At 40.9% G+C, this 13895-nt stretch overlaps 1 protein-coding gene across 10 annotated transcripts in view; it reads left to right on the top strand.

Annotated features, from left to right (window-relative positions):
- CNOT1 (CCR4-NOT transcription complex subunit 1) overlaps window positions 1–13895 on the top strand; it is a 60625-nt gene that overhangs the window by 14198 nt on the left and 32532 nt on the right. For all 10 annotated transcript variants that reach the window (XR_012586562.1, XR_012586563.1, XR_012586561.1 and 7 more), the window contains exons 8-16: window positions 253–421; window positions 2575–2701; window positions 2998–3108; window positions 4250–4420; window positions 4978–5105; window positions 6115–6355; window positions 7932–8051; window positions 9133–9255; window positions 9489–9640. Coding sequence is in view for 7 of the 10 variants with exons in the window: in XM_074583314.1 (XP_074439415.1) it covers window positions 253–421; window positions 2575–2701; window positions 2998–3108; window positions 4250–4420; window positions 4978–5105; window positions 6115–6355; window positions 7932–8051; window positions 9133–9255; window positions 9489–9640 (1342 nt within the window). In the remaining 3 variants the exon portion in view is untranslated. The remainder of the gene's footprint in view (window positions 1–252; window positions 422–2574; window positions 2702–2997; window positions 3109–4249; window positions 4421–4977; window positions 5106–6114; window positions 6356–7931; window positions 8052–9132; window positions 9256–9488; window positions 9641–13895) is intronic.

Genomic DNA, 13895 nt, shown 5'->3' on the forward strand with positions numbered 1-13895 from the left:
CTGTTAGTGACAGTCTAGTTCTAAACTTACCACCAGCGCAGCTGCAGTAAACCTGTATGAACCCACTCCGTTCTACATTCCTGTTCTCAAGGAATATCCAAGTGCCAGTAAAGAACTGGGAGGTGGGATGGAGGGAATGCTGCACAAGTGCCCTGCAGCAGTAGGAAAACTCTAGCACAGTAGTCGTTTGCATGCAACTGGTATTCTGGGGGTTTCGATGCCTTTTTTTTTTTTTGTTACTCTTGCCTCTAGATTTTCCCCAGGAGCGTTGCCCTGTGGTGCTTGCACCACTTCTATACCCTGAAAAACGGGACATTCTAATGGACAGGATCCTGCCTGATTCTGGAGGGATAGCCAAAACCATGATGGAGAGTTCTCTGGCAGATTTCATGCAAGAAGTTGGCTATGGTTTTTGTACAAGGTTTGTAAGAAAATGTAATTTTCAAGCATCTTGGGTGGCGGTGGATTTCTTCTTTCTTGAGGGAGAAGTGTTCTTTAAAGAACACTTAAAGTACTAAAATACCTAGAAGCTCATTAAGTATTATGAGGTTGTTTGTTTTGATTTTTCTTTTATATTTTACTTTCTTCTAATGTGTATAGTATGTCTGTTGACATTGTGTGGGATTTTGTCATGGTGAGAAACACTAGGTAAAGGTATTCACGTTTGTAAAGGTTTTATAAGAATTTGACCATACCCCTTTTTTTTTTTTAAGTAAAAACAAAGTGTCTAGGTAGGCATAAATTCCAACTAAATCCTCCTGGATCTTTGGAATCCAGGAGGATCTCCTGGAAAAGCTTTGCTCTTGTCCTCAGCTCACTGTCCTCATGAAATAGATTACAGAAGAACTGAAGCTAATTGTCTCGCTTCAAGAGAACTGACCAGCAGCAGCCTTCTGTTTGTATTGGGTTTTGATCAGCATTGGTACAGGGTGTGATTGAGATTATTTGTAGCTGTAGAATCTAATTATGATAGTGAACTGGTGGCAATAAAGCAAAGTATCTTGACAGCTACATCTGTCTTTGCCTGCTCAGGCTTATTTTGGTAAAAATACAGCTGTCTTAAATTCACCCTGGGTTTGTGTGTATATTCATAGACATCTTCATTAGTGTTCCATATTCTTCCTCTCTGCCTCAGTCTGAAATGTTAGATGGGCAGCTCTGCTACCTTGCCTTGCTGGAGCCTGTGAAAGGGGCTGTCGTCCCTAGAGCTGTGTGAGTTTGCAGGAGCGGTGTCAGCAGGAGTGAAGATCTTTGCTTGTAGCACCTAGCGCAAGTGTTGCATTACATGGGCTAGTTGTTTCTATACACGGGTGAATTGGAATAGCTACCAGAAAAGTGGAAGGAGAAGCTAGATTTTAGACACAAGCTGTCTATTGAAGAGTTAATTTGAGTATGTTAAAGGCTTATTTAGAATCCTAGAATGGCTCGGATTAGGAGGGATCTTAAAGATCATCTAGTTCCAACAGGGACACCTCCCACTAGACCAGGTTGCTCATTTCCTGCTGTCTGTCTGCTATCTGCACAAATCCAGCTCAATTTTTGAATGTCATTTTTAAGGATTAAGCGTAGTGCTCTAATACTGGTAGTGATACCAGGAGCCTGCAAGTGTGGCTGGTTTTGAAGAGGGACTTAGTCTTAGTCCTCAGGATGAACCAAACAGTTCTTTTAAAGGAAGATTCATTTAAGAAGCATAAGGTAAGAGAAGTAAATGAGTCTGTATTTGAAAAGACAGACTGTTTTGGGGAGGTGATCAAATCTCAAAGATAATAACCTAAGTTTCTGTTTATACAGTGAAGTACGGAAGCACACAATACAAATGTGTTGGAAGATAACTGAAAATTATTTCCTTTGTTAATGTGGGCCTGTTAATAAAACCTTTTTCCTGAGCTGTATTGATGCTGTATAAATCTTAAATTGTTGGTCTAATTATGAAGTGTTTGAAAAGTGAAACAAAAATTGCAAAAAAGGCCTTCGGTTCTAAAATTGGAACTCAAGCGTTTGCTCGTTGTTCGCTCTTTTGTCTCATTGAAGGTTTTTGCTAGTGGCCTCTCATCAGAGACGCCACAGCTTGCATCAGGCTAAAAGACATACACTTTTCCGGTTTACCTTTTGAACAGCACACATCATTTTGAAATGTGCATTCTCAGAGCCTTTGTTTCACTTTTAGTTAGCAGAAAACTTCAGTCTTTGAAGCTTGGTATCACAGGTCAATACATGGAAGTGCTTTTAACAGAAAGCACTGCCAAGCCTACCCTGTGCTTTTACTTTGACAGAGAATGGCCTGGGAAACATCTCTCACTTAAGTAGACTTAGTTTTGCATTGAATACAAGGCACAGAAATGGAAATATTTACACAGACTTTCTATTGAATTTCTCTTCCTTCTTGTCCTAGGATTTTTTTGTGTTGGATCATTTGACTAACGTAACTGGAGTAAATATTTTACAGTCTGCAACTAGTTTCTCCCAACAATCTCTTTGGTCCCAACTGTATTCCCAGGTCTTGCTTAGGTCTTATGTTGTGCCACAGTGAAACCTGCTTTTGTTTTAAGACCTCTCTGTTTTGTTGCATCTTAGTGTCGAAGAATGTCGCAACATAATCGTGCAGTTTGGTGTTCGGGAAGTCACAGCTGCCCAGGTTGCCAGGGTTTTGGGGATGATGGCTCGAACTCATTCGGGGTTGACGGATGGTATTCCATTACAAGTGAGTGGACTACTGGCATGGGGATTATGTGTATTTTATTCAGCAGAAAATAAGGAGTTAAAATGCCAGCCTCTATTAACTTAAAAATTGCTTTTATTATTCAACCCATTTCTACCTGTTCTGCTGTAATTGTCTATAATACATTCTTGAATGGAAGAGTCTCAGAAGTGCGCAGCTGGTGTCGTTACTGGTCTGAACTTCTGCTTACCTTCATAGCGCTGGGAGTTCTGTAGCTAGTGGCATTTGAGGCTGCTTTATTTTTAACTAGTATTTGACTGAGTGTATTTAACTTGCAGTCTATTTCGGCTCCTGGCAGTGGGATTTGGAGTGACGGGAAAGATAAAAGTGATGGAGCACAAGCCCATACCTGGAATGTGGAGGTCTTAATTGATGTTCTTAAGGAGCTGGTAAGTTTTGTGAGCATCTTGGTCTCTTATGTGGAATATCTGAAAAAAGGGCATGTCTCAGTGTGAATATAAAGCTTTTTAAGGTTCTAGTAGCCTGAATGCTGTTGAATCTCACTAATGTAATTGCACTGCTGTGCTTAAGTGATTGGTGCTTTTTTCCTCATGAAAAAGAATAATTTGAGGAATTGGGCAGAAGTAAAAGCTGCCTGAATGACTAACTTGGATGCAACTTGAGATTTATTCCACACTGATCCCACGTACTCCAGCATGTGTTCTCTGAGGGGTTTTGTGTTTGAACTTCTTTCTGACAGTGGAAAACTTTGTGCATCAGGCACCTTGTTTTGAAAAGCTTCTCACTGTAGGCATTAATGATGAAAATGAAACAAAATTGTAGTTGCTCATTCCCAAACTGTAAATGCTGCTTGCGTACAATGACGTGTAGGAAATAGGAAAGTTTTTCCACCGCTTTACAAAAATTGCTGCTTAATTAACTCAGTGAAACATGACTACTATTTCCTTTGCCTACCTTATATTGGGTAGGTTTTTCTTCTGTATGTTCCCTCTAATCTATGCAGGAGTCATTGTTTTGTTTTTCTAAACCTTGGAACATATTACTGGCTTTGTCTTTGGCGTTCATCTGTCTCCCCCCATAGTTCCTCCAAGCTCCCTCATGTTTATGGTTTCACACTATTGCTGAAAATCTAATAGGTGCTTTACAAGTACTTGCAGTGTGCATTCTTCAAAAAGAAAAGCAAGTTCTGTTTGCCAGCAGGTCAGACCCTTCTGTCTTTTATTGGAGGGCATCTGGAAGCCTACAAAAGGAATGAGTTAGCATGCTAAGAAAGGAGCTCTGTGTTTGGGTGGATTTGGAATGTTGATTTTTTTTTTTTTTGAAGATACTTTAATGAAAGACAGCTACTGCCTGTAGTGCTGGGGGAAGTGCATTTTCACATGCTACTTCCAAACATGCGTCAAGTTCTCAGAATTATTTAAATCATGTTCTTTTTAAAACAAAAAACTTGCTTTCAGCCAAAAGTCGAGTGAATGCTAAGCTGGATAAAATACTGATGAAGAGGGACTCTTAACAGAGTATTGAAAGTTGTAATCTTCAAGGCTGACTGCTCTGTTTTTCTGGTTGCAGAATCCTAGCCTGGACTTCAAAGTAGTAACCTATGAATTGGACCATCCGGGATTTCAGATTCGTGACAGCAAGGGCCTGCATATTGTGGTGTTTGGTATCCAGAGGGGGCTGGGCATGGAAGTTTTTCCAGTGAATGCCATATACAGACCGTGGAAGCATGCAGAGGGCCAGGTAGGTTTAGCAGTGTTTCTGCTGTATCTGTGTAACATTTGCAAAGTTCTTGAATTTCTTGAATGGCAAATGTGGACCGGTAATGTGAATTTTTAGACAAGCCACATTTGAAAATTTGGCCTGTAAGGTATAGGCCTCGGGTCCGTTAGTGAAGTACAGTCTGTTCGTTGAACAGTGTCTGCATTGTTTGGGGGGGATGGTCACTTGCTGTACGTGTAATAACGCCTTCGGTTTTAGCAGAGTTCTGATGTGTAACCCAGCTGAGTGTAGAACTGTTGCTGCATGGCTGTGCTCTGAGGTTTTTACTTGGTTACGCAAAAAGGCTAGAGCAAAACCCAGCTTTGTGCAAACAAGTACCCTCAGCACACCTGTATCCGTCACTTTGCGAAGTCCTGGGAGGGGAAGTGTGAGGTTCAGTCTTGCATAAAACATACTGTTAATAAATCTTGGCTCATCTCTACTGCTTTGTTGATTTGCATCATTCCCAAAAATACGGCGGTTGATAAAAGTGCAAAGAACCTGAAATTCTAAAGTATTTTTGATGTCTTCTATTCCAGCTCTCCTTCATTCAACATTCCCTCATAAGCCCTGAAATCTTCTGTTTTGCTGACTACCCTTGTCATACTGTTGCCACAGACATCCTGAAAGCACCACCAGAGGATGACAATCGAGAAATTGCCACATGGTAAACCTGCTCTCTCAGTTGCTTTTCTTACCTAGATTTAGAGTGAGATTACTTTTCTGGTCAAATGCAGCTTTATCTCCATGCAGCCAGATTTATTTGTAGCTGTGTGTACATCCCAGTAGATCAGCCGTTAGCATTTCTTAGATCAGTGAAAGTTCCCATATTATCAGAACTTCCTACGTACTTCTATAAGATCTGAAAATGTACTGCCAGTTCTTGCTTTTACTGGGGTCGTCTGGCTGTCTGGAGAATTTCTGCTAATGTATCTTGGCAGATACTGTGAGCTGAGAGGAGGGGATTGAAGAGGTATGAATTGGAATCTGTCCATCCCAGGATGACAGCAGAGAAACTTGCTCTACTTGTATGAAAGAAGTCCTGGCATTTAAATAGTAAATTTATATAGTTATCACTGAATGAGTGCATAAAGCTGACTAGCGTGACTTTCCAAGCTGACCTTTACGCTCCTTCTTTGCTGATTTCAGTGAAGATATTTGCTTCTATTTCCATTGTATGGCCCAAACAAGGGAATTGGAGGATGGGGATTGTGGGTGAAGTGGGAGAAGGTGGCACTGGTTAGTTGTCTGTAAAGCAGACAAAGCAAGTGGAATATTTTCACTAAGTTTCATAGGTGGGGACTCAGAGGTATTTAAAAAAAAAGTGTTTTCCATTTCTGGAAATATTTTTCAAGCTAAATTATCCAAGTGACCCACCTCAAGCTGAATTTTTTTTCAACATCAGCTTTCAATTCTCCCTCTTCCCTAACAGAATCAGAAGCTCTTAAGCTGAAATTCATTTGCAAAATAAAGGGAGTTTGTTTTTTATGGTTGAGAATGCTCTTGTAGGCCTAATTGTATGTGATAAGAGCCGCAATATCAGGTTGTTTGCGGTGGATGTTACTTTATATCATCTTACAGCTGTTGCTACAAAATGCTTGAATCCAGGGTCCTGTAATCCACTTTGTAACTTTTTTGGGGGGTGGCTTGTCTATTTTTTTTTTTTCTTTTGTTAGGAAGAGCCTGGATTTGATTGAATCTCTGTTACGATTGGCAGAAGTGGGACAGTATGAGCAGGTTAAGCAGCTCTTCAGTTTTCCTATCAAGCATTGCCCAGATATGTTGGTATTGGCCTTACTGCAGATCAACACTTCCTGGCATACCTTGCGCCACGAACTCATCTCCACGCTCATGCCAATTTTCCTTGGCAACCACCCCAACTCTGCCATCATTTTGCACTACGCGTGGCACGGACAGGTGAGGATTTTCACTGGAGTGTGCCTGGAGTTTGTTCACGTAACTGAAAGCTTGTTAAATGGGTTGAACGGTTAGAACAGCAGTGCTTGTATTGGCTCATGAACTAGGTAATTTCAAACCCAAGAGGTAAATTATCGGTGGTTTGTGCAAAGAAATCCAAGCTGTTGTCTCCCTGTCTTGAAGCAAACTGTCATGATTTGATTTTCTTGGGGGAAACTTATTTGGAACTAAGAAATCATCTTCACTGAGATAATATTCCTGGAAAAGTAGAGAGACCAAAGTTAAGTTTGATTTTTTTAAATTTTTTTTTACCTTTCCGTTTTAACCAAAGTTTGATTTTCTATTTTATTTTTTTCTAAATAAAAGACCAACAAAAACCCCAAAACAGCAACAACCCCCCCCACCTAACTCTCAGTCTCCCACATTGAAAGTGTAGAAACTTGAAGCAGTAACAGGTGAGGAGGTTTAAACAAAAACAATCTCCATTGTACTTGCTAAAAGGTGGAGACTATTCTAGGTATAAAGAAACTACTTATACCATGAGTTTTAAGAGTCTTGGGTGTTTTCTGCAAACTTGGGACTGGCTGCTGAACTTCTTCAAGGAGGGCTTCTATGTAGAGACAGGGTAACTACATATGCAAATCCTGTGCTTTTAAAGGGCAAACAAATAGGCTTTTATGGATTTGTCTCTTGGTATGGCCTTCATCGTTGTGTCCATTGGTAGCTAAGCAAATAGGAGCCATAAGAAGAAGCTTAAGGCAGAGGAAGCCTCTGCCGTGGGGGGGAATCTGCATTAGGAAACATCTTGCCCTGTTCAAGTAGAGTTAATGATAAGAAGCTTGACTTCTGAGGTCTTGGTCTGCATTCACTGCAAAATTAAGGCTATTTGCTAGCCGAAGTGCTATGAACACTTTATATTTTTCCTGTTAAAGGTCTTCTAATTGAAGAATGGGGCAGTGAGGTAGAAGTGATGTGCTTTTGGCATGAGGTCTTGAAATGGCAGAATACGCAGTTTTTCCACAGGGTAGGCTTGAGAATAGAGTACAAAATGATGGCTGTCATGTGACATGGTGCCATCTGCAACTTGAGGATGTTTTCACTTCCCTGGATGAGGGAACTTTTAAACAAAACCCTTGTTGCAATCAAAATCTTAATTGTGTTGTAGTTTAAAGTTGCCCCTGTGTGAGCAAAGAACTCCATGCTTTGTTTTACACGTTAAGGTGTAATGTTGCAATTCTCACTTTAGGACATCACGTCAGGCATAAGATGTTGTAAATGATTTGCATATTCCAAAAGCAATTTCTCTACATTTGAGAGGAGTTAGACCCATGCAGGGGTAGGAAAGAGATGGGGATGTACATACTTCACATTCATAGTCCCTCTGCATCCATTAGTTGTAGCTCCTGAGTAGTTTATTATTGTACAGTAAGAGCCCAACTCAGAAGCTAAGTTCTGAAGCTAAAGAGTAAATGTGTTTGCGTGTTAAGCTTTAGAGGTGAAATATCCTACTTAACATTCACAGAGTCAGTCCTTTTCCTAGAGGCATGAAGTACAATCCTAATTTAATTCTCCTTAGGGTCAGTCTCCTTCGATTCGACAGCTTATCATGCATGCGATGGCAGAATGGTACATGAGAGGGGAGCAGTATGACCAGGCAAAACTGTCACGTATTCTTGATGTGGCACAAGACTTGAAGGTAAGTTCTGCAAAGCACTGCCATTATTTTCTGTCTGATGTCTTATGCAGACTTGCTCATCTTTTAACAAAGGCTAAGCTTAACTTAGGCGTGACTAATTTAGTAAGGATTATTTTGTTTAAGCCTGTCTGAATTCAGTTGTTGCTGCTGTACCTCACTTTAAACAAACAAACCAGCCTATGTTTGTGTGACTTTAAGTGCTTTTCAGCTGAGTTGCGGTATCTGACTGCAGATGCTTTCTAGCCTGTCTGGTTGTGAACCCAAGACATTTTACTTGGTGTTTGCAGTAGAGCTGGTTATTGTGGCTTAGTGACAAGTAACTTTGGAAGCAGTATAATAGAACTGCTTGCTTTGTGAGTGTACTGTAAATCCAGGAAGAGCTTTGACTCTTTTAACCTTGAATACCATTGAAATGGGAATGTAGAAAATACCCTTCAGACATTTGTGTGAAGGTGGCACCGCTAAACTTAATGAAACAGGGATTTCTTAAGAATACTGCTACTTTTCAGTTGGTTTATATGTTCACAAAAGAGACTGAAAGTTGTGACTGGCTTCTTCGAGGCCTTTATTGCTTCCTAAAGTTAGATGCAAAATAATTGGGTGTCTTGAAGTGCAAGAGCACCCACCAACTGCTGCTTGAAGTCAGTTTTGTTGTTGCAGTTACTGTGTTCAAAGACGAATGCTTTGAGCAGATACATTCAAAGTGGCTCTGAAGGGGTTGAGCTCTGTTTGCAGGGAGATGTTAGGCTCTTCTGATTCATTTTGTTGCAGTATCAACTTGGTAGCTCTCAGCCACTTGCTGGTGGATTTTCATATAGAGGAACTTAAAACTGTCAGCACAAGGTCGCTTCGAAGAAGGTAGGGTCATGCTTTCAAACGAGAGCTCTTGCTTATTTGTCTCACGAGCGAGCTGTAAGTCAGTCAAGCTGATAGTACTAGTCTTTTTGTTGACAAAGAAAGCATAGCAGCATGTGATAGCAGGACTTCTTTACTAAAAAGTATATGGGGATTAGAAAGAAAAGGAAAGGAGAAAGGGTGTCCTTGTGTCTTCACTAGTAGTCTTCTGATTTTTTTTCTTTAGGCCTTGTCAATGCTGCTAAATGGTACTCCATTTGCCTTTGTTATTGACCTTGCTGCACTTGCCTCTCGACGGGAATACCTCAAACTTGACAAATGGCTCACAGATAAAATTCGGGAGCATGGGGTAAAGCAGGATTTTTCTTTTTATTTCTGCACTCTATTGGTGGCTAACTTAAGTCACTAACAATTTTATAAATAGCTTTAAAGTTGTGGAAAGTGTCCATGGTCTTGATAGTTCAATGTTTTCACTGAACTATAATAGCTTAGTGCAATTCTTTCCACGATGCAATTGCCAAGTTTGAAATAGTGACTTGGATGCAGTTTGGGAGATTAAGGTAACATTTTTTTTTTCCCCAGGAGCCCTTCATCCAGGCCTGTATGACTTTCTTAAAGAGAAGATGTCCATCTATCCTGGGTGGCCTTGCTCCAGAAAAAGATCAGCCCAAAAGTGCTCAGCTTCCTCCAGAAACCTTGGCGACTATGTTGGCATGTCTGCAGGCTTGTGCTGGGTAAGGATTATATTGCTTACCGGAATGTGTAATCTGTTTGCAACTTGTTTGCTGGCACATGGTCACAGCTGGTTTGGAATTTCACATGGAGAATGGGGTTAACGAGAGTGTGTAAGCTTGTGTGGATAGATGCAGTAGCATGTTTAATTTTGCACTGAAACTTCCGTTGTAGGCTAGATCACAAGAGCTTGAAAGAGTGCTCTTGTCTTTATAATCAAACAGCTGAGATGATCTTCATAACCAGGGGATGGCTGGTTAGCCAGATCCTGGGTTGTTAATGACTAAGATACAGGGCCGTAATTTGGACTAAAAGGAATATAGACCATAACTACAGAATGGGACAGCATCTTGGAAAACAGTGACTGTATAAAGGATTTTGTGTTTGTGTTAAGCCAGTGCTTCCCTGTGTGGTTACTGGCCCAGCAGAGAGGGCTAATGCAATCCTTACGTGTAGGAGAAAAGTGGTAAGTGGTGACTGTAATGTAATTAAGACTGAAACTAGACATGTGTAACTTCTTTGTCTTTGTTTGAGACAGTGTCACAGTAGTCAAAGGGTGGAAAATATCTTAAGATCTTTTGCAGATCAGATTATTTAGCTAAAGTCCACAAGAAAAAAGTGTGGGTTCTAGAGAGCTGTGGTGATCTGCTAGAGAGAGTGGTAGGCTACAGAAATACTAATGGAAACTGAAATTGGACAAATCAATTTTTGAATGTTGTGTTAATGTTTAGTAAAAATGACTGTTGGGAAATATTTGTGGTGTCACTTCTTAATACTGTCAGATCAAGATGGTACTTAACTGCAGCAATATTTCAAAGATAACTGGGCATAGCATAGTGCAACCTGTGAGCCAGAGAGACTGAAAGCTGGAGATAGTGCCAGTTTTGGAGTTAAATTTTAACACCAGAAGAGGCTGGCATGCCTGAGTGCATGTTACCTGATCTAAGGCTTATGTTGTGTCCCTTGGCATAGCCAGCATTGTCTTGACAGATGAAAGAAACATTTCAAAGGTATCCAGGATGATTTGTGGCTCTCGTGTCAATGCTAAGAAATGAGTATCGACACAGAGCTGGCACAATTTGTATTTGAACTGGAAGGGAATTTGAGGTACCTGTAAGACTTTTTTAGGAGAAAGAAGTCTCCTGATTTCTACTGGGACCTGGGTGATTAAATTTCAAAACGCAGTTGCAGTATTGTTTATGAAATATAATAGTCTAGCACACCTCTTGGACTGAAAAAATGGCTATTATTTTTCAACTCAGAGTACGTCTTGTGAAGCTCTAGTTCACAAATTAACTTACATTCATTATTTTGCATGCTGCCATATCCAGATTTTAGAAGTTTAATAGTTAACTGTAGGCTTGACTTGCATCTAATGTCACTGTGTTCTGAATCCTAATGTGTTACCAAGTTTTATTTATTCAATTAATTCCAAAAGCCACTAGTTCTCTACTGGCACAATTCTCTCAGCTTTTGGTTTCTTTTTATAGCTACTTGTATTCCCTTTTATGCAAGAATGTGACCTACTTGCAGTCATTTCCCATTAGTTATTCTCTTTGAGCTTTAAAAAGAAAATGCTTGGATTTCTTTCATGAAGCAATTGCTTTGATTAGCTTAGGTTTCAGTCACGAATGGAAGCAGGCGTTGTAAAGACTTGAAGATTAAAATCGCAGTAAATATTAAATACGCCTGGGAGAGTAGTTCCACTTCAGTAGCTGAAGTCTGCCGTCTTCTAAATCTGTTGATTTAGGAGCCTGCTCTTTAATTAGGCTGTAGTTATTTCTTGTCCCGTTTTGTGTCCAGGGAGACACTTTTCTTAGAACATGTATAGGGTCCTGGTGGCCGAGACTTTATTTTTCCTGCAAGTTGTTTATCACTGGTGAGCACTGCATTTATGGCATCCTGTAGCAGTGAGGCTTCAAAAAGAAGTTAAATGTTCCTTTTATTACTGAGTGGTTTTCAAGTAAAGTCAGGGTAGTTGCAGGTACCTCAGGCTGACCAAGCCTGTGGTTTGGTAGCAAACTGCTAATGAGAAGTCCTTCCCTCAAGGAGCTGCAGTGAGTTGAGAGGGGTGGCAGTGCCTCTTCCATGCTGTTGTGCCCAGCACAGTCCAAGGAATGGTCATTCCTTCTTGGTCCTTGCCTCAAGAAGGGAAGAGACTTCTGGCTACCCGTGCCTAGGGGAATGAAAAGGCCTTTCCTTGCTCTGTAAAAATGGGTTAAAAAAGAAAAAAGTGAAATTGTTATTCCAACAGGCCAGAGCTTCCCTTAAGCTGACAGGTTTTTTTCCTTTCGAGCTGGCTGACTGTTGGCCCTGGCTTTCCTCCTTACTTGTATTTCAAAGTTATCCTTCCTGCGGTTTTCCCCTAGTTCTCTCCTGAGAATGGCTGTGATTTTGTTAGATGCCTGAATATATTTTTACGTAGAACTTAAAGATGAACATTTTCTTTAAGATCTAGTTATCAAGTCCTGCACGCCTACTTTCTTTTTCAATTAATTTCCCTTAAATGCACGTGTTTTTTTGTGAAAACCTGCGGTTTTGTGCTATCTAAAGATATTGTGGTGTTTGCATCTTGATAGAGCAGCGTGGTTTTTTGACATGATAAAACAGTTAACCTTCAGTCTGTCTAGATGGCAGGACGTAACATTAGTGGTTCGCTCCAAAGCGCGAATGGCCTAACTGGTCACCATGAGTATCAAACTCTGGGGTTGTAAGGCTGTCTTAGTCTTCGCTGGGGGCTGCCATATTATCTACAGCAGATTAGGATTTGTTTTACTGAAGCGTGCTGTAGTATTGAAGCATAAAGACACTGAATTTAACTGCTACCCAAAAAAAAAGGGGAGGGTGAAAGATTGAGGGTGATAACCATGTGTGAACTCATCTCTTCAGTCGCCACTCCTGTTCCTCGGTTAGCTGCAGTGCTGTGTGATCTTGGGATGCCTCCTGCATCAGGAAAAAACTGTGCTGTCTGTTAATTGGTCATACATACATTTAAATGTTGAGATTTCTGAGGCTGTGGCATTGGGGTGTTGACAAATACATACTGTAGGTACTGAGCCTACCGTGTGCCGTGCTCAGAGCTCTGTCTTCAGGTCTGGTTTCGCTTTCTCAGAACAGAAATCCCTTTGGGATTTTTTTGAAGGTAGGTTTCTGATCACTTTTTGATACACCCTGCCCAAGCCCTTTGCTTTTAAAGTTTTTGACACTAGGCCTTGGTGAGAGGATGTTAAAGCACGTAAAGGAATCAGCTTGTGAAACAGTTGATAAAATGTTTGTTGCTGTGTGTGGAGACGTGCTCCCCCATGGAATCTTCCTAGATTGCCCTCTCTGTCTCAGGCGAGCTTTTACCCACACTACAGGGTGGGTCACTGGCTCTGGAGAACAACTGGAAGCCCCTAACTCTGTTTAGTCTGTAATGGGATACTTGCCAAAGCTGAAGGCTGATCTGCCTTAATTGTCAGGGTGGTTCCTCTCTCTTTCCCCTCATCCCAACAGCTGCGCACTAAAATCTTGTGAAAATTCAATTAAAACGAGGAATCTCCAGACAAGGTTAACAAAGCTGCCTTGGTATAGTTGCACCGTTACAGGAAGGAGTCTTCTCCTTTAGCTGTCCTCACTGAAAAGGTGGAACTAAAGTTCAGGAAAGCTGTAAATAATTGGCTGTATTTTCCGAAAGGAAAATGTTAGTGTTGTGTTAGTACATTTGTGGTTAGGTATGTCAGTGGCAGAGCTGGCTTTCCTTCCAGTTTGGGAACCTGGCAGTCAGACATGGAATACTTTGGGAAGAGGTACTGACTGCTCTTGATTGTGCAATGACTTCATGCCTGAGTTTGAGTTTTTTGTTGGCTTTTTCCTGTCTCTGTTTTGGTTTAATGTTAGTGTGTGAAGCATGTCTTTCAGTTTATAGACAGATGAATGTTAGTGAATCAGGTGGTGGTATTTACCTCTCATCCTGTTTTGTCTTGGAGTGTGTAGTCATGTAGTCATCAAGCTTTAGTCATGTTGTATCTCCCCTTTTGGAGAGGCTTTGTGTGTAACGAGTTTCAGAATGGGAATGATCACAAATGGTGAAGTCTGGGGACAGGAAGGAGCCTTGAGCAGATTTAGACAAGAGATCATAGCATCAGTTACTGTGTTTTAATTCCTGAGGCTGAGCTCTATATAGCCCATAACGTGGACAAGGGCAGACAGACTGTTGTAGACAGTCTTGTTCTTCCAAGGATTGCTGGAGCCATGTAGGTATATATCCCAGCTTTC

Source organism: Larus michahellis, chromosome 4, assembly GCF_964199755.1.
Source record: "Larus michahellis chromosome 4, bLarMic1.1, whole genome shotgun sequence".
Taxonomy (NCBI): domain Eukaryota; kingdom Metazoa; phylum Chordata; class Aves; order Charadriiformes; family Laridae; genus Larus; species Larus michahellis.